The 20267-nt window shown below is 53.5% G+C and overlaps 1 protein-coding gene across 1 annotated transcript in view; it reads left to right on the forward strand.

The window, feature by feature from the left end:
* Window positions 1-20267, forward strand: part of LOC104487573 (rho GTPase-activating protein 39) — a 55078-nt gene that overhangs the window by 19403 nt on the left and 15408 nt on the right. The window contains exons 2-3 of the mRNA XM_086760380.1: window positions 7676-8074; window positions 17046-18354. Of these exons, the coding sequence (XP_086616506.1) occupies window positions 7676-8074; window positions 17046-18354 (1708 nt within the window). The remainder of the gene's footprint in view (window positions 1-7675; window positions 8075-17045; window positions 18355-20267) is intronic.

Consider the following 20267-nt stretch of genomic DNA (forward strand, 5'->3'; position numbering starts at 1 on the left):
AGAGTTTTAGGAACAGTCTGACATTGTATTTATTTTAGTTTCTCTATAATTTTTGTTAGAAGGATGTATGTGTATCCAAAAGAAGTTCAGATGGGGGGTGGTGGCGTGGGTGTTTTGGGTACTTTTTCTTTTTTTTTTTCTTCCTTCTTCCTAAGATCTAAATTGCACCTTTCCTGGACTTGGCTGAGAGGAGGCAGTGGATAAAGCTGAAATTGACTGAGTCAGCTGGTGGAGCATTGCGGCAAGGAGTTGGTGCTAGAGACCTTCTTAGAGGCCCTCTGCAGCTCCAGGGTACAGATGAGTTTTACAGCCTTGTCCTGGCTTTGATGTGCAAATATGAGTGACTCGGGAGCAACTGGGGGTTGCACTCTAGTGCTCAGTGTCTGCACTGAGCAGAGTTTCTCTAAGAGGAGTCTGTCTGACAAGCCACCCAGTGTGCTGGGGTGGCTTTGACCGTTGTGCAGAGAGTGAAGGAATAAGCACAGTCCTCTTAGAAAAAAAAGCTGTGCTGATGTTGGGGTGCTTGAGCACAGCCTGGTCTGCTCTTGGGCTAGCTAGGAGCCTGGAACCGCAGAGGAGCAGCGATGCCAGCAGCTTCAGTGCCTCTGGGATCGTATCCGCTCCCCATTCCTTAACTGGTTTTCTGTGGTCTGCTGCTGGGGCCTCCCTTTGGAGCGCTTGGAGTTGTAAACATGGCTTTGTTCTCCATAAGGCTTCTCCAGCTCCCTCTCATGGGCCCCTTGTCCTACGCTCCATTAGCAGCAAACGAAGGAGGCTCTGAGCTCCCTGTCTGTGTAGGACAGGTCACTTCACGTGCCTGTCCCCGTGATCTCAGACGCTTGCTGCAGTGAGGCGCCCTGGACCCCACACACACGTCCCTGCCTCCAGCTGGTGTCACAGTGTGACCAGTCTCTGAGAGTTGTGCTTCAATCTCTGTGTGTCTCTGATGGACAAACTCTTCATTTCTCATCCTCAAGGAAGACCACTTGATAGGCACTTAGTCTCGGCATTGACACATCCTCAGATGACCTCTGATGACAGGATCTGCGCAGTCCTGGAGCCCCACCACCTCCTGGGGCTTTGCAGAGGCTTCAGCAGCCCTGACTGGGAGCCGTAGGGAAAGAACTGCAGCTCATCGTGCAAAGACACAGCAAGGTGGCTACCCTGCTTGGGGCGTGGTAGCAACACCTTGTCCATGCAACATGTGGAGATGATGTGAAGGGAAGCATCAACACTCATAAAGGTCACGTTAGCCTATGGCCCCTCAAGTTCTTCAGTATCCTGCTGTTCAGGAGGGTCCCCTGTCCTCGGAGTGCAGCCATCTTTCTATGATACTAAATACACTGCCTGTGTTCAGAGTCCTGTTTCCTGGAGGAAAAGCTTAATTTCCCAGTTGCTTTTCTTTGCCTTGAAGCCACCTTTGAGCATGCTGCAGGCTCCCTTTGAGGGCATTACTCTTTAAAAATCCCACTTGGTATGAGTCATGTTTGGCCAAGAAGGTCTTGGTACTGCTCTGGCTCTCTGCAGGGCTCATCCTGAAGAAGGGAAGTTGGGGAAGGAGGTGAGATCTTGACTCGGAGCACAGGAGTCCAAAAATTATGGAACATGGAAGTGAAATGGGAGATCAAGTCATAGGAGCTCTCCCTGTAGCCAGGCGGAGGAGTTTGCTCGCAGCCTGATGTGAAGCTCCTCGAGGCAGCAGTTGCCATGCCTTTCACTGGGGCTCTCTGGCCCTTGGCAGGGTGAATGGCTGCTTGAGTTGCTGCTGAGCAGAATGCCCAGGTAATGAGCGGAGAGAAGGCTTCATGTGGAGGGCTGGGCCATCATGCCGTGCTGATCTCAAGCTGACAGCTCCAACTGAGAAAACGTCTCTCTACTATTCTTATCTTTGGATGACCCAGGCTGTGGTGTCACTTGGGTGATGGTGACAAGAGAACCAGCTCTCCTTTGGAGCAGTGGCTGTTTGACTTCTGGGGGTTTCTCAGCTCTTCCTGTAAATTAATCTTCTCTTCTGTTACCTCGTCCCTTCCACTTCTAGTCCTGCTCCCATCTCTTTAGTTAAAACAATTTTATTATTTCCTGGACCTTACACTAACATTTGTAGTCTTTGTGAGAAGATCTAATCAGGAGGTGCTACCAGGATGCTCTTTCAGGCTGAAATATTCTTTTTTGAAAAAATATTATTTTTGCTTTTAATTCCCAGGTTTTGCCAAGCAGGAGTGGCAGCCAGGAGGGACACAAGCTGTTTTTGAAGGAGCAAAGTTTGCAAATATCCATCACCTCTGTCCCTGAGGCTGGCACAACAGAGTGCAGCAGTTTGGCCTCTTACCTGGTTCTGCCTGTACAACGCTTTGTAAAAAACCAAGCTGCTGGCCTGCAAGGGCTGCACCTTCAGGTGGGAGTGAACCCATCTGCTCACGTGAGATGCGATTGTGTACAAAAAGCCCTATGCTTCCTTCTGCTTTTTGCGTGCTTGATGCACCATCCCCCTGCACAGCACCTTGCTGCTTAGGGACTGAGCTCCCCTCATGGCCCTGCCACCCCTCCAAAAAATCAGCACGCCCGAGGCAAGTGCCTTTGCCATCAGGTGGAGTTCAGGCTGCTCGGGGTGAGCAGCTGGAGCTGTGGCCTGTTTACAAGCTACGAGGTGTGGAAAGTATTTGTATATTTGTTGTAGTTCAGCCCTGATCGGGACCAGACTATGCAGTCTCTCTCTCACTCCCCCCCCCCGCCGCCCTCCGAGAGAATAGAAGGAGATGATATAAGAAAAACGGCTCGAGGTTGGAGATAAGGAGAGGGAGAAAATCCGTAAAGTTACCGTTACGGGCAAAACAGACTCGACTTGGGGAAAACTATTCATTTATTTCTACAAACAGCAGGAGAATGAGACAGAGAACAAGATAACCTCCCCCCACCCCTCCCTCTTCCCAAGCTTAACGTTATCTCTACTACCTTCCCCTCCTGAGCGGCACAGGGGGGAAGAGGGAATGGGGGTTGCGGTCAGTTCATCACGTGTTGTTTTATGCCGCTGCTTCATGGTTGGGGGAAGAACTCCTCACATTCCTCCCCTGCTCTGTTGTGGGGTCCCACCCATACACCAGAGTCCTTCGTGAAACTGCTCTGGCGTGGGTCATCTCTTCCACGGAGTGCAGTCTCTCCAGAACAGCTGTCCCAGCGGGCCCTCCATGGGCCACAGCCTCCTTCAGGCATCCACCCTCCTTCATGGGCTCCAAGTGGATCTCTGCTCCTCCGTGGACCTCCCCCGGGCTGCAGGGGGACAACCTGCTCCACCATGGTCGTCACCACAGGCTGCAGGGGAATCTTGGCCAGGAGCCACATTACTGCTCCCCCTCCTTCTGAACTGACCTTGGCATCTGCAGCCATTCCTCTCACAAGAAAAGTTCTTCACAACAGGCTGGCAGATGCCTCTCAGGATCTCTTCACATCATCCATCTCATCTCCTCTCCACTTCTTGCAGCCGGGCCGGGCTGAGTCGGGCCCAGTCGGCTGCCTGGTGAGAGGCCAGAGGGTGAGGCCTGCAAGGCCCATGAGGCCTGCGCCTCCCCCTCTGCGCCTCTGCCCCCGCTCAGCTTCTTCACATCTTCTTTTCTTTCTTTTTTTTTTTCTGTTTTCCCCTTCTTAAATACGTTATCGCAGAGGCGTTATCACGGGACATTCTGCTACCAATCAGCTCGGCCTTGGCCAGCAGCATATCCGCCCTAGGCCCGGCCGAGTCCACTAAACAAAGGGGAGCGACTTCTAGCAGTTTCCTACAGAAGCTGCCACCTTAGGCCCCCCCCTCGCTAACAAAACCACAACATCAGGACACAGAAGAAACTTCTGAAGTCTCTCTGACAATTTTGGAGGAGGCACACTGGGAACATGGGTTTGGTTTTCAAAGCAAGTGGGGAATTTTTTTGAAATTTCCTTGTGTTGCAGGCTCTGGTGACTGGGTTAGTTCTGCGATGCCAATGGTCTGTGTGTCTCCACGCTCAGCTTGCAGTGGGGTTTCAGTCTGGGTTTGCAAACTGAGCCTGCAGGGAGGTCCTGTGCATGGGTGCATTGAGGCAAGAGATGAGACAAACTGAAATCACTGATCCCGCCGGTGTGGCCGTGACCGGGCACTGCTGTGCCAGCGGGAGGGGGTGCGTGCTCCAAGGCTGCTGCCGTCACTCAGCGCTTGGAGCTGAGAGGAAGGGAAAAGCGTTATTCAAACCATTCCCAGGAAACAACTTCTTTAACCTCATGAAGGGTAGTTGGAATTATTTTTTCTCTATGTCCAAGTTATGGCCTTATCTCTCTGCAATCCTGGGTTTATCACGTCTTTCCAGAGTTCCTGATCTTATGTTTGAGGCTTGTGTGGCAGCCTGGGGCTGGCCCTGCTCCAGGAATGTGCTCCTTGCTTTTCCTTTTCTTTCTTTACGTATGAATGTGATTGTACCAAGCCCTGGTTGAACACCACCTGAGTCATCCTCAGCCCCTCAGTTTTAAGGGGAGCAAAGAGGTCACCAACCCAAGTCATCCATTTACAGGTCCTTGCATGCGAAGATAAATGTAAGCTTGTTAAAATGGAAGACTATAGTTAGCAACATACACTCAGTCGTGGCCAAGTGCCATGAGAAGAATTTGTTATTTTCAATAGGTTGCACTTAACTGAAAATAGCTGACCTCTCCTCTCCTGAGGAGCAACGGCCCTGGTAGAGCGGTTTCAGAGCTTTGCTAATCTAGTTGTTGGCGAACCAGATCAAAACCAGCGTGCTCTTGAACATTAAAAAGGTTGATCACTCAACTGCGTCTTGGTCACTCAGCTGAGTCCGGCAGGATTTTTTTTTGCCTTGCCAAGCAAATACTCCATTGCTACCTCCTGTCTCTCTCCCAAGCTTGTCACATGTGTTGCTTTTGCGAGGGGTCCCCAGCACCTCTACTTTCCTCTTCCAGCCCTTCCAACACCCTCTCCTCCTCCCCTGCCCTTCCCCTCCCAAGGGCAGTGTGCCATGCTCCCTACCTTTGGGTGAAGCCCCCTGTCTCCCAGCACTGATGGCAGCCTCCTCGACCCAGTGTGTGCCAGGGTCGAAGTCCCCTTTTCAGTCCCCTGTGCCCCTTTTCCTGTTGACTGCCTGTCCTCCTCCTGAAGAGTCATGGTGCTCTCAGAGGTCACTGCTCCTCTTGTGTTCCTCTGAGGTCCCCTCAGCCCCTCTTTGCCAGTTCCTTGTCCTGCCTGCACTTCTTTGCTGCTGTCTCCATGGGCACGCCTCTCACTCTCTTCGGAGCACTGCTGGGCTCTGCTGCTGCCCTTGTTTTCCCCTTTGATGCTCTTGTTATGGATGGCACCTCTTTGCAGTTGATAACAGCAGTGACTTGCTGCTTTGTTCCTGTGCCTCTGGTTTGACATTGCACCTGCGTGGCAATAATTGGGCTGGCTCTGTGATTCCCACCCTGAGCCATGGCATGTGGTGCTGGTATGGCTGTTTGTGTTGCACCTCAAATCAAATAGGAGAACTGATGTAGTTTTGACCAAAAAAACCCGAGCAGCAACATTTTCTGGACACAGGGCTTTCCAAGGGGCATCCGCTTGCAAACACACTCTTGGCAGCACCCAGCTGCTCTGGCAATGGTGGGAGTGCAGCAGGAGTCAGTGCCATGGGCAAAGGTGGTATGCTCTGCTGCCAGCTGGGCCAGTGCTAACGGTCATGGTGATGATAGCTTGGGCCAGGTGAGCTGATCTGGCTGCAAATGGACCTGTGCTACACAAAAAAGCAGCTTTCACCCAGATCAGCTTCCCCAGCCAGCCTGTCAGTGGTAACCTGAACATCAGCCCTTCGTGAAGCTGCATGAGGGTCAGCACTGCATGGTAGATGTGGTGGTGGGAAGAATTGCACCTTTTCAGAAGCAGTTCAGGTTTATTTTTAGTTGAACTGACATAGTACCTATCAATTTTGCATCCTCAAAGAGTCAAAGAGCAGCCTGCTTTTTAGGGGTGCGTGCCAGGCTGCTCAGCCTTGAATACACCTGCAGTTTTCCTGTCGGGGAGGTGTGATGTGGAATTAAATGCCCTCCCAGATTTGTCCAGTGGAAGGAGACACACTGACCTTCCCCAGAAAGCCAGGGCAGAGTGGAGGGCTGTGCTGCCCTGCCACCAAACACCACCTCTCCCATGATTGTGCCAGCAGGGCTGCCATTTCGGACACTGCAGGGCTGCCACCATCCACCCAGACTCCTCTGAGGAACTGCAGGCTGGGAGCAGAGAGGGTGCAAGAGGGATGCAACGGGATCTCCCTTCTCCTGCTGCTCCTCTGGGAAGGGCTCCTGCTGTTGTGCCCCTGCCGGGGTGGAGCCAGAGGTTCTTCCGGGGAAAGCCCCCATGGCAGCGGGCAGGAGCAGGTTTCAAGGGTGGCCCTGTACCCATCCTTTTCATATGGCTTTTATTAATAACAAAAATAACTCAGGCTAAACAGGGCTTCCTTCCTGCAGCCTGCACCGACACAGGTCAGAGGAGGAGGAGGGTGGAGGGCCAGGACTTGGGGGGTGCAGGGGAGCTGGGGTTTAGCTCTGTTTTTAGCTGCACGCTTGCATGTGCTGCCAGAGGCAGGATCGCTTTAGTGGCAGCATCTCTTCCCCGTGGGAGGAGACCTTGCTGGGGTTTGCACGTCCTTCTGTTTACCTGGGCCAACCAAAATTATTTTGGCTATAGCATCATGGAGGCATTGACTTTGCTGAGCTCTTCTGCTCTCCCCTGGGCCAGCTTTTGCAGGTAGGTGGGTCAGTGTTAAAGGCTGACGTGCCACGTACAAGGACTGCACAGCCTAACACCTCTGTTGCCACAAAACCATCATGCTGATCTGCCTGAAAACCAGCCCTGCAGCGCTGCATGCGCTGCGCTCTCACTGAGCCCTAGGCTGGGCCACTGTGGGTGCTGGCGAGGGACCCTGGGGCTGGAGGGGCAGCAGAGGGGTTATGGATCGGTGGCAGGCCGTGCCTGTCCTTTGGGTCACCTTACACCCAAAGGGCCACTGAGGGCTTTGTCCCATCAGCCAAGGGAGGAGGGGAAAAGCTTGCAGTGGAGGTGGTCTCATCCACCAGCCACTCCCTGCATTTATCTTTTGGGCTAGCATGGGCTTCAAGCAGGGAATGAGTGTCCAAGAGGTCCCCTCCAGCCCCACAGTGTGTGGGCCCTGCAGGCAGGCACTGGCATGGGCAGGCTGCCTGCGTTGTTCGGAGCCAGGGGTTTGGTCTCTCAAGGTGGCATTAATTACAGGGTGCAGCTCCCAGAAGGAGGAGATCCTGTTTTGCAGATCCTCCCTGCTCTCGAGAGCGAGTTCCCCTGTGCATCTTGCCAGGCGCCAGCGCTCTTGTGATGGCCCCAGCCCTTGATGTGAGTTATCAGAGCATCAGTAAACGATGCTCGCTTGTCCTGTGCCGCTTGTCCTGGGCTGGTGAGTGGCGTGAGCTGATGTCAGAGCCTGGCTGGTGGGGTGACCTCCCCTTCCCTGTGCCAGGGAGATGCTGGTTTGGCTCAGCCTCATCTCAAACCCTTCTCCTCCTCTTCCCCTGAGCTCCTTAGATTGCTGAACGGCCCCAAGCAGTGCTTTCATCTGCACAGCTCTGTAGGACTCCCGGGCAGCCTGTTTGCCTCCAGCCTCTGGCCCAGACTAACACCACTTTCGTGTCCCTGCAGCTCAGACTGGGTGGAGATCATTGAGCCCCGCTCCCAGGAGCGGATGTACGTCAACCTGACCACTGGCGAGTGCGGCTGGGATCCCCCTCCCAATCTGAAGGTGCGCCAGTCAGATCAGAAGCAGTGGTGGGAGCTCTTTGACCAGAACAACAACCGCTTCTACTACTACAATGCCATCACGCGGCAGACGGTGTGGCACCGGCCCCAGGGCTGCGACATTGTGCCCTTGGCGCAGCTCCAGGCCATGAAGCACGGCTCCCAGTCTAGCTGCCGGGGCCAGCAGCAGCGGGGCAGCACCGGCAGTGATGGCAGGAGCACTCCCATCCAAGTGGCCCTTGTGCAGGAGATGGAGAAGGGCAAGGGGGATTGCTCCGTGGAGAAGAGGAAAGATCCTGGCAGGTAGGGGGAGCTTTAGCTTTTTCTCTTTGTATCTAATGGGTGACTTCTGCTGCCAGGCAGGCGCTGGCTGGCCGATGGGCTGGGAAGCTGTGCTGCCCTGAGAAGGTGCAGCGCTGCGGCAAAGCACTGCTAGGCCAGTAATCACCACCGCTTGCCCGCCTCTTCTGGGGTACAGCTGTCCACTTTCATGACTGTGGTACCGCTCGAATGTCCCGGGTCTGGGCTGGGCCTCGTCTGTGTGAGGCACCATAAAAACTCACACTGAAAGACAATTGTCACTCCAGAGCCCTTTGTGCTAAACCAGAGGAGAGGGGACGGGCAGGAGTGTCACACAGTGCCGAGAGCTCTGTCAGATGCTGGTGGTGGGGTTTGCTGGGATGGCTGAGCTGCTGTGCAAGGAGTTCAGCTGCTGCAGGGTGCAGGTGAACTCGGCTACTCCGGCTCTTTCCTCCAGGCTCGCTCAGCTGCTTGCCTGTACTTGCAGCTTCGGCCAGGGCAGGAGGTGGGGCTGCAGGGACAGAGCTTCTGGGCACAGTTATTTGGTCACATCAAGCCTGAAGTGAAAGAACAATAACACTCAAACCAGTCTGACGACAGCGGGTGGGGGGGAAGGGGGAGGAAGGGAGGAAGTGGGAGGAGTGGGAGCACTGTATGTACTGAAACTTTGCCAGCTTCAGCTGCTCAAAAGCACCCCTCATCCTCTCCTCTGCCTGCAGAGATGGCCCCTCTGCCTGGGGCACTGCCCAGGGCTGCCCTGCCTCCTTCCTGGCATCATCCTGCTCTGGAGAGTGTGGTACCCACAGCCAGGGAGGCTAAGCAGCAAGCAGAATTGAGTCTGCTGAAGAGAAGTGGCTCACCCAAGGGCTGAGCAGAGCTCGGCTGAGCCTGGCTCTCCTGCCATCCATGCCAGTGTTCCTGGTCTCCACTTCTGGGCAGGGCAGTAAGCCAGGCTTCTTTAACGGTTTGGTTTTTGGATCGAAATTGCCTCTTTGTGTGCTGGGAGCTCATGGGGAGAGAAGAAAAAAGCTAAGATGATGAAAACCATGTAGGATGGTGATTCTGGAAGATATACGATCTAGAGTGCTCTAAACGGAGGTTTAACACTTGTCTGCTGCCCCCTGCGAGATGCTCCTGTATTCACTTTATATCTGCATGACTGGGAGTCACCGCTGATACACATCAAGTGCACTAGAAAGAGCCCAGGGCTTTACTGGTGCCTGTGATGCTTCCAGTGCCTCTGGCTCTGTGAGCAGCCCCTCTGAGCTTCAGACCCATCCAGAGGATGATCCTTGCCCTGCCAGGAGAAACCCAAACAGTGAGAAATGCCTTAAGCTGAACCCCAGTAGTTCCCAGTTTCCTCTGGCCCTACTGGTGACCACAGGTGGGTGGGATTTACCATGAGCCAACTGGCTTCTCCTCCTTGTCCTTCTGCAGCCCAGCGCTGTGGGGCAGGTGGGACGAGCACCCACAAACTACGTGTTTCCAGAGGAGTGAGTGCAAGAGCCTTGCACAGGGCATAAAATATCCTGAGCTCCATGGGGTCCAAAATATTTCTGACTGAGACTCTCAGAAGGGGAATGTGGCCTCCTTTGCCTCAGTCCAGGGAACAGCTGTGCCTCGAGGGATAAGCGACACTAGCTCTGACCCATTCCTCAGCTCTCCGGCCCTCTCAGCAGGGAGGGCCCTACGCAGGCCCCATCATACAGGAGGAAGGGGAGCGATGCGACACGGGCAGGGGTTTGGTTTGATTTTCCTTTCTGTGCCAGCCAGGCTGGTGCAAAGCAGCATTGCAAGCGTCACTGCCAGTTCTCCTGCAAGGAGGGAGAATGGGAAGGGCTCCTCCTTCGCGTCATCCTGAGCACAAGTTTTTGCAGCAACCTTGGGGCACTTTCAGCCTGCAATAAACTCCATTGAAGGGCAAGTGCCAGGAAAGGTGTGAGTGGCAGCTTGCTTGGGAGCTAACCGGCTGCTTGGACATGTGAGGCTCTTCCAGACCCTCACATCAGTAAGCTGGCAGCGTTTCCCTGTGGAAGCTGCTTTCTTGGAAGCAGGAGGCGGAGTTCTGTTTCCTTGCACATCCATCACGTATTGTCACTGCTACCTGTGAGCAGTGTCCAGTTATGATGTGGAGAATGATTTCCCTACCCAAGCCTGACATCTAAGGAGAGATTTCTTGCCTTTTGCCAGCTCATAAAATAGTGAGCAAAGAGCTGAGCCCAAAGCAAGTGTTCCAGGTGGCATCTAATGACCTTGCTGGGATGTCCGATCTAGTAACAGCGAAAGCACACCAAACTTGTCAGCTCCATTGCCTGCATTGTTCTCCAGAGACAAATATAAGTGTGTCTTCTTCCTTCCCTCAGCAGGGGTACAGCTGTGTAAACAGAGGACGAGTACGTTGAGTGCTGTTGGTTGCATCTGACATCTTTATAGGTACCTGCACCCAAGATGGTTTCGCTTTTATCTCTAACAGTAGCATAAAAATTTTTTTTTCTTCCCTTCACGTTTGTCATCTCGTGGTAGATGGAGAGGCCAGAAGAGACCAGTGTGGTCCCCAAGAGGGGCCTCTTGCAAGCGCATGCCACAGAGAGCTGGGGAAAGGGATTTCATCCTTTTTTCAGTAATACTTTGTGGTTGAGTGATTTTGGTTTTTTTTTCTTTTTTTTTTTTTTTTAGCAGACTGGTTTTTCCCACACTGCCTCTCTCAGCACTGCTAAATCTGGTGTGCCTGCTGCCGTGTCTCAGTGCTGCCAAACCCTCTGTGCATCACACTCGACAGCCTCAAGCAGAGTGGAGACTCTCCCTGGACAGGCGGGCGCTGCACCACTGCTCCTTGCTGCCCACTCCCTCCATCTACATGCTGATTCCACCCTTTCCCTCCCTGCCCCACCGCTCACTGCTGCTCCTCTGGCTCTCTAAAGCGCACCGGCTCGGAGCAGCCTTCCCGTGTTGGTTTTCAGCTGCGTTTCCTAGGGCTGCCCAGCCCAGCACCAGCTCTGCTCCTCCATTACTGGAGCAAGGACAGCGGGCAGCACGGGCCTTACAGCTCCAGACCCCTCTTGAACACTTGGCACCGTAGTAGGAGGGGAGATGGACTCTGTCTGGGGGAGATCAGGGCCAAATGATCCTTTCACACACTGGAAACCTCTGCAAAGGATGAATGTGTTCCCTTGGGGACTGTGAGACCAGCCTAGGGCTGGAAGCGGCTGGTAGCATTTTGGAAGTGTCTTGTGAGCTGCTGCAGCCACGCTGGGGTTTGCTGGAGCTCCTCGGGCCTCAGGGATGAGACAGAGCTGGGCATGGCAAAGGTCCGGGGCCTGAAGAGGACAGTCTTGCTGGGAGCAGAGTCTGCATGCTGGTCTGTAGCGTTCGGGCACACCACAGTCAGGATGACAAGCAGGCTCTGCCATCCTCAGCGCCACTGTCCGTGCGCGCTGGCCCTTTTCCTCCTCTCCCCATGGTTCTCCCAGGGTCAGTGGCTTGTTTCTGAGGTTCCTCTTGCTATAACAGTGCATCTCAGAGCTCTCCAGTTAGAAATCCGCTGTCCCTAGAAACATCCCATCCCCCAGAACAGGAGAGGCGTGGGTCCCTTCTGCGTGGGCAGCAGCTTATGCTGCCTGTCCCCTCCTCACCCACCTGCCCCGTGATGCATCATCCTGGGCTGGGAGGGAGAAGGGGTTGGTCTTACCGTGCCAGGAAGGTGTGCTGGAAGGGAAGTTAGAGGGGAGTATGACATGAAGCCCGTGAAGGTGGCTGTGAGGGCACCTCTGCCTGTTCCAAGTCTGGTTTGCCTCATCACAGGCTTATGTCTCTCAACAGTGTAAGTAATGCTGATATTAAGTTCTTTATAATCAAGCAAGAAACACCATCAGGATTCCTAATACAGGCTTGTTTCCATCATGTGCCACTGGCCTTGGGGCAGGGCACACAAACACAACACGCTTTGCACATCTCCACAGAGTCTCCTTGGGGTCATGCACACCTGGCTTTGGGTGAGTTGCCTCCGCGGGGTCTCCATCCCTGCCTCCGGCATGGGCGCTGGGGGAGCGGCAGTAGTGCCACTGAAATACAAACATCCCTGTTTGTTCCCCTCTGTCAAAGCATCAGGAAAACAACTGCTGGAAGGGGCAGAGCTGAGGTGTTGGGCCTTTTCTCCAGGCTTCTGGGAGGGAAGAGCAAACAATGGAGCTGTGGAGCCTGGGAAGAGCTGCCGGATACACTGGGCCTGCTGGAGCTGCGTGCAGGCTGGGAAAGCCAGCGCTGGGTTGCGGTGTTTATATTGGAGCTACTTGAAAGCATTCTTCGAAGGAACCATCTCAGGGGACTCAGCAGAGTCTCTGTGGCTGGTGGCTGAAGAGCACGGCCAAGAGGCTACATTGGGACATTTCTCCACTAGTAGCCTTGCCTTCTGTCAGGGCTTTCACTGCTCAGAAGGACAAGGCTGAACCTTTTTCCGTACTGGGAAGTCAGGAAGTCCCCATTCTCCTCTGCTTGTTCTTTTCTGTAGCCTGGGGATGGGGTTGAAGGAAGCTGTATCCAGACATGGCCCCAAAAGATCATTCATGGCTGTGGAAATAGTCCTTTCAAAAAAGCTTTGTCTTCTCTGCAGTGGTGCCTCTTTCCTCTGATCTCCAGCAGCCGAGGAGGCTGGAGACAGCACGTTGTGTCCATTATGAGACTGACAGGCAAAGTGCGATAGGGCACAAGGTTAGAGGTTTCACTTCTCCATCCCCTTCACTTACAAACTTCCTGGTCGGGGCGAGCATGGTGGCTGTGGTCAGGCTGGAGCTTAGCTCCCTCTGCCCTGAGTGACACTGGAGTGATACAGCTGCCCTCTCTCCTCAGGCCGTGTGAGACCTCCCTGGATATCCCAGTGGAGCCATGCAAGGACACTACCATGGCATGAGGAACACGACTGAGTCCCACGCCAGCCCTGAATGCAAAGCTCCTGTGGTCACTGGGACACCCTGGGGAGGTACCAGTACCAGTGGGGTACCGAGGAACCCTTGGCAAATGCTTAGGTACCTGGACCAATCCTTGTGTCACAATTGCAGCCGGGGAGGAGCGGTGGCACGGCGACCTTGCTCATCTCCCACCTCTGCCCTGCGCCTCTGCAGCCCACTCTGTGTGGCTGTTATGCAAAAGGTCCGGGTGCTGTCGTCCCCTGAGAGCTGCCTGAGTGCCACTGGGCTCTGCTGGCTCTGGAGGTTCGCAGCAGTTCATCTGGAATGGCACACAGTGCGCTGGGTCCCTATGCAAGCTTTGCGCCTCAGCCCAAAGGAGGGAATGTGAGTCTGCGGAGGCAGTGCAGCCCTCCGAGTTTCTCGGTCCCTGTTGCCCATTGGGGCGCAGACCGCAAATGCCAAAAACCTGCTATGGGGAGGCTTTCTGCTCACAGCAGAACCGTTTGCCTCGTTACCTTGCCATGGCTGTCTGTCCAACCCGTTCTGCTGTCCTGTCCTCCCATCCTGGGCAGGGACGAGGCATGGAACACCTTCCTCCTGCCCTGGTGAAGTGGCTCAGGGCAGCAAGGAACCGTGGTGCTTTGGGGCACCCATTGCCCTCTGGCTGGCACTGGATGGCAGATAGGCAGCTTGTCCTCTCGGGCAGGCTGCGAGCACAGCCCCTCCTTTTCCAGGTCAAATCCCTTATTGCTCATCTGAGGACCAAAATCTGAACTTTGCTCTTTTTCATGGATGTTGGGGGGAGGTCGTTGCCAGCTGAGGTCCCACAGGACCTTAAAATCATTGTGTCACACTGGGGCAGGAGCCCGTCTCCAGAGGCTGGGCTGGTGGTACTGCTCAGATGCCCAGCCCCGTGCTCAAGGGGCAGATCAGGGTGTGTCCAGCGCTGCTGCGTGGGTGCAACTCGGGACAGGCGCTGATACGACTGATGGGGCAGGAGGTGGTGTGGCTGCCTGTGCAGGCAGGGAGAGGCTCCTCACCGCAGCCCAGGGCTGAGCGAGCAGGTGGCAGAGCTTCGGGCCGAGTTCCTGCCACTCTGGATTGGCAGGGGTTTGGTGAGCAGTGGGCTTTGGTGGGACTGCTGATGCCGGGCGGTGCTGGCGTACGCTGAACCTGCACAGGGGCATGAGTCTGGTTGTGCTGTGCCTGACGGAGGTGAGTCTGCCAAGCCTTCACTGAGCAGCTGGTTCGGCTGCTTGCAGAGCTGGCTGGAGGTGCAAGATCAGGGAGACAAATAACCTTGGGAGGTGGCTCATGGGACATGAGGTCCAGTGCCTTCCTGCAGAGCTCAGGGTTGTTTGTGCAGGGTTATTTTCCAACTCTGCTATGGCTGAGGGTCCCTCAAAGCAGGGGGACATGCCTGCAGCTCAGGGGCTGCAGCACTAAAGGCTGCAGCTCTTCTCTCCCAAGACGCAACGGCTGGATATTGCTCGTCCAGATGTGGTGCTGCTCTGGCCACAGCACTTGAGTTAAATCGCTCCCATCCAATCGCTCCTGGCCTGCTCGTGAGCCAGGAGCCTGTGAGTGGCTCCGTCCTGCTTGTTCTTCACACACCTCTTTGCCGGTCTCCCTTCCCTGCCACAAAACAAACTGCTGGTGCAGCTGAGTGGAGGGATACGTGGAAGGGTGTCAGATATGCTCATTTAAGAACCTACCAAATGTTGCTGCTCTGGTTCTTCCTGTTACTACAGGAGCTCTTCGAGGAACAACCAGGTCCTCAGCAGTGCCTGTGCTTAGGACTGGGGCTTGGCTGCGGGCAGGAGGGACGCATCCGTGCGAGGAGCGGCCCCTAGGGAGGGATGCCTCACAAATGCCAGCCCCACCCTGCTGGCTGTTCCCCATCCGTGTCCTCACTTGGAGCTGCTGGTGGTCACCCCCCTGTTCCAGGCATCGTGCCTCCTGGGAGAACCATGCGGAGGGCAAGCTGCTGATGGCAAAACAGGAGAAGGGAGAGCAGGGGCTGTGCTTGATGGCAGCTTGGGCAGCTGGAGGGAGGGCGAGGTCAAATCCCTCCATGTTTCCCAAGCAGCTGCTCTTGGGACAGGACTCGGGTCAGTCCTGGGCTGCGATGCTGTGAGCAGGAGATGGTGGCTGAAGGGCAGTCCTTCCTCAGGGTGGTGGCGTCTCCAGCCTGAAGTAGTGTCAGGAGCTCCCTTAAAATAAAACTCGCTCTGCCTTGGTGGGAGATGCTGGGAGAGGTTCCCTGACGCAAGGGGAACACCAAGGTGGGAAGCAGAGGACAGCAGCTCTTTCTCAGACCCTCTCTGGTCACCTCATAGTTACACGAGGTAGAGTCACCTGTCTGTTGTGGGGAAGGAGCCAGGCCCTGCAAAAGCAGCAGGGGAGCGTGGGGCGGCCAGAGAGCAGTGGAGACCTTTGGACTCTGGCTGAGAGCCAGCTGCTGCACCTGCGGCCAGGCAGTGCTTCCAGTGGCACTGTGCCGAGGTGGGATTCACAATGACACAGTGCTGTCAGAGAGCATGTTTTGCCAAAAATGTGGTAAGCTGTAGATGGGGAAGGAGCCTGCCACCCTTTTAGGACTGGAGTGAATGGGAGCTGACATGGGATATTGGGTGTGGGGCAGAGGATGTGGGTCAGGTAGCTGGAGTGGGAGGCAGACACAGTGATGTGGGGCTGCTGCTGTGGGGCAGATCTGTCCCGTTGGTGTGGGGAGAGCAGGCTGTGTGCAGATGTACCCTGCCCGGGGGAGAGCCACAGAGGGAGGACAGGCAGAGCACACCCAGGGACACTGTGCCAAGGGAGGGTGTTGGGACCCAGCAGGTGGAAGGTCTCTGGAGAGCAGGAGCAGAGCAGAAGAGGCTGGGATGTCGGGATATCTTGGGGCTTGGCAGGGAAGGCGTAAGCAGGGGTAGCATCACTGAAAGGCAGCTCCGGGCACACGGTGGAGGTGGGTCTGTCTGCCAGCGTAGCGGCTGTGCAGGACAGGTCAGCAGCGCAGGATGGGGAACAAATGTTAAGGTTCAAATGGAGCAAAATGGCTGGAAGGTGTTACGGGAACATCTGTCACAGACCAAGCATGAGCAGTGCGCCCTCAGGTCTTACTCAGTGATAGCTGGTAGTGAATATGTGGAGGGAGAGCACAAAATGGGGTCGGGTTCAAGGGGACCTTCCTGGGCGCAGTGGTGCCTTTGGAGACCTGGAAGCTCAGGCTGGTTTAACAGCCCTTCCATTCCCTTTTCCTCAGAGCTCACAAATACAGACCAGCCTGACAGCAGGTCATTACTGCACTGCAGAATGTGCCTTTGGGACTGGGACACATTGAGTTGTGGTGGGTCCTGAGTACCAGCACAGGTCAGAGGATACTCCTAGCAGAGAAGGGTTTCACAGCCATGAGAGCTGAGCAGATCCAGTAGGTTTGGCCAAGGGAACCAGGTCTGAGGGCACCTGGACCAGACTGGGAGGATGCTCTACACAGAGGCTTGGTGGGTTGTGTGGGAGTGTGACACATGTCCTTTTAGCTGGGGACGTCTATAGACTATAGACCTTCTATAGACTTCATTGATTTTTCTGCAAAGTGAACATGCATTTGGAAACTTAGATTGAAAAGATAACGTGGTCTGGAAGGATTGTCATCATAGTTTGACAATCTGAAGGCAAACACTTGGGATTATTTTCCAACTCACTGCTTGAGTGCTCCGGAATAGCTTACTGGCTTGGTGCTGCTGTCCTAGCTAATGAGCCTTGGGAAGCGTAGGTTGTTTCCTATCTCAGTGCTGCTGATACCAGACAGGTTATAGTATGATGAACTTGTTTCATCATGTTGTTCTGCTGTTCATGACTCAGAAATGTATCATGTGTGTAACAATGATGTGTTTCTGTTTTGGGAAGGAGGATCTCCAGGAAAAAAAACAATGAGGAACTGATATAACTGGTTGGGGAATCACCAGGTGCTTTGAGACTAGCAATCTGGTATTTGGGTAGAAGTAGAGGATTCTTCAGTTAATAGAATTCTTAAATAATTCCCTGTATTTGTATCTTTCTTCCTTTAGGGAGACTCCTACCCACTGGCAGCCTCTGCCAGGCACGAAAGCAGCAATGTTGGTCAAAGTGAACAGTCTGAGGCAGACACAGAGCTCTTCAAACAGTTCGCTTCAGCTGCAAAGTGCTCCGGAGGCCAACAGCCAAAAATCTCTCCCAAAACCAGCCATATATGCTCAGCCTCAATCCACATCCCAGAGCCCTGGAGCTACAAAGCAAATCCCTACAGGAGAAATAAAGCAGTCCATGCAGATCAAAAAGACGGAGAATGGTGGGTTTTGCCTAGTGCTGATGAATGGTCCAACTTCTCAAACGCCTCCTAGGAGCCAGACAGGAACCCCCCAGCCTGCATCCCCCAAGTATGCCTCCCCTGCACCTATATACGATGAGCCGTCTTTAGAGTCTCCAATTTATGATGAGCCACCAGTAGATATGGACACTGAAAGCGTCAGTATGAGTGGGATGTCTCCATCAAGATCACCCAGCAATAGCTTAAAAAAGCAGCTGCAACCAACCAAATTATTACAGCATCCAAGCATGCAACAGCAGCAAGCTGCAAAGAAGCAAGCAAGAAATCCTTCTTCCACTGAGTACAGCCCGGCTGGCAGAGAATATATCAAACACATGGTCAATGTTGACCAGTCTTTCAAACTCTCCCACTCTTCTGCTGCAACAGCTGATTCCTCTACTAAACTACCTGGTCAGCTTACTTCAAAGGACAGCTTCAAACAGTCTTGGAGGATCTTGGAAGCCAACATCCTCAAGAACATGGAAGCCCACCACAGTCGGCAGAACAGCCTGCAAACGCAAGAGTACCCAACTGGTATAAGCCATCAGGATTCTGGTTATTCAACTGGCCCTTCTCCAAGCTTGAGAAGAAGGAAAGGAAGGAGGCCAGGGACAGGTCAAGGAAGACCTGGCTCTGTGGGCAGCAGCAGCGAGCTCACAGCTTTGAATGATAAGCTGATTGCCGAGATGCGTGCTGTGGTGGGCAGGTCAGCAGCTTGCAGGGGAAGCAAAGCCAGCCTTAATGCGGAAAGTCTGGAGAGCGGCATCCCAGTAGAGAGCAGCAAAGTCAGATTTCAGTCTGACCACTTGAAAAAATGCATCAGCTGGAACTCAAGGGACGACGTCTCGGCTAGTAATAGGTCTCTGTATAGACAGGGCCTGGAGAGCAGAGGCAGCTTTCCCAGTGATGTTGCTGCTCCACAGGACACAGTGAGGCAGAAGAGGACTTTTGAGAAAATAGATTCTTTAGAAAAGAATGTGACCAGCCAGGCAAGTTTGGCTTCATCAGATGCTATGCACCGCTCCTCCCAGGTACCCTCCATCTATGCCGGCTTAAATTGCATGCCTCTGCTGCACTGTCGGTGCAGAGCTGGGTACGTGGTCTGCTCCCGGGTGGGTTTAGTGGACATGCTGCAGACAGAACATGTTTGTGCCTGCAGAATAACAACCAGGTCACAAAGCTTCCCATCTTTCCAGGTGGAGCCCCCATTTCAGGCCAGTAGTGTGAGAGGAGGGGGAATTGTGGAGGGACTCGTGTCGAGTAAGCCCTCAGCGCTGCGGGTACCTCTGCTGTGCTATCTGGGTACATCTACTGCCTGGTCATTTTACTGGTGCTCGTGTCTGCTTTGGTAGCCCTTGCCCTCACATGTCCTTTCTGCACTGGGATGGTCAGAATTGATGGGCTACAGGATGCAGGCATCAGGATTTGCATGGCAGTGTTTTCTTTTTTATTCTCTCTCTTCTCTTTCCTCCCTTCCGATAGTTCCTGAGCATTGAATGGAAAAATTCAGAAAACCAGTGACAGTCTTCGTGTTGGAAATAGCTGCTTTAAAGCACTTTAGTGTACCTGCACAACTGGAGTGGTTTCCTCTGTAGCACAGCACTTCTGCAGAATTTAGTTTGCCATCTTTTCTCCTATTTGGCTTTGAAGGAGCCTCCTGCTTTGTGGTTTTAGTTCAAATTTAGGTTCTACATAGGTAATTTGATATCCTGTGAAGGTTTTGTCCTTTTTCTCTTTGCTCACTCTTTCATTTATTCCACTCCTGCTGAACAGCCCAAGTCTCTGCATCTCTTCTGTAAGGCACAGCTGGTAACAATCCTCCAGCGTGAAAAGTAACTATTTATTTTAACCCTTTTTTCTGTCTTTTCTCCTGTCTATGACCTTTCATGAAGAAGCTTGGCAAAGCTCCTTTGCTCCAGTAGACCTGTGAGGTGGAACTTTTCTCTAAAAGCCAGGCTGACATCTCCTCACTGTGTCAGATTTGTGTGTGTGTGTGTTCTCTGCTTTATTGTAATTTCTGATCAATAGTGCCTTACTTCCACCTGAAACCCTTTTTAAGACTGATGTCGTGTTCCTGCATTTTCCATTTTTCAGGCACAGGGCCAGTTTGAATTTACGCGATTCACATGTTAACAGTTAATAGTTCAGCAATTTCATTTCACAGCCTCTTTAGACTTGTTGGAAGACAGCTGTCTGATCTTCAGGATGTGTCACACCTCATTGTATTGACAGGGAGAGCTGAGACTTGATGTCTTGATTATGCACAAGAGATGGTGGGTTGGAGATATGCTGTGAATGGCCTTGAAAATGAAGGAAAACAATTTATATGTGCTGGGCATAGGAGAATAAGGTGGAAGATGTAAGGAGATGGATGTTATGGGAAAGGCAACGGTCCATAAGTCAATGCTCTATTTGCAGAAGTGCTCTGAGATGTAAGAGTCCAAGTAAAGAGGGGAGGAGGTTGCAGAGAATATGTAAGCGAAATCGTTGCCTTGCCTGAAAATGGCAGTGTGTGGCTTGAGACACCAGTCATGTCATAGGCTTGGCCTGCGTGATGGGGAAGAGAACTGGAGACAAGGGAATTCGTTATCCGAGGAGGGTGGGCAGAAGTTCTTGGACAGGCTGAGCAGAGGTGGATGTGTACTGTCAGCACGAAGATAATAGCTGGGTAGTTATGTGAACAAGATTTGAGAGATAAACTCTAGAGAGAGAAGAGGAGAGAACCAAGAGCCTGTTGAACCTCTGGGGAGTTTGAGGAGGTGGATCCTCAGAAGTGACATGCTGAAGGAGCAATTTAAGGGCAGTAGGCGGAAAACCAATCCCGGCCATGGAAGGTGGATTGAAGGAGACCAAGGATGGAAATGGCAGAGAAGAACTGCAGGCAGAGATTTTTATGCAGCATGTTGAGTGAATTCAGAGAGGGTCAGGAGATAGAGGGGTAATT

This window comes from Chlamydotis macqueenii, chromosome 16 (genome assembly GCF_036417535.1).
Source record: "Chlamydotis macqueenii isolate bChlMac1 chromosome 16, bChlMac1.mat, whole genome shotgun sequence".
Taxonomy (NCBI): domain Eukaryota; kingdom Metazoa; phylum Chordata; class Aves; order Otidiformes; family Otididae; genus Chlamydotis; species Chlamydotis macqueenii.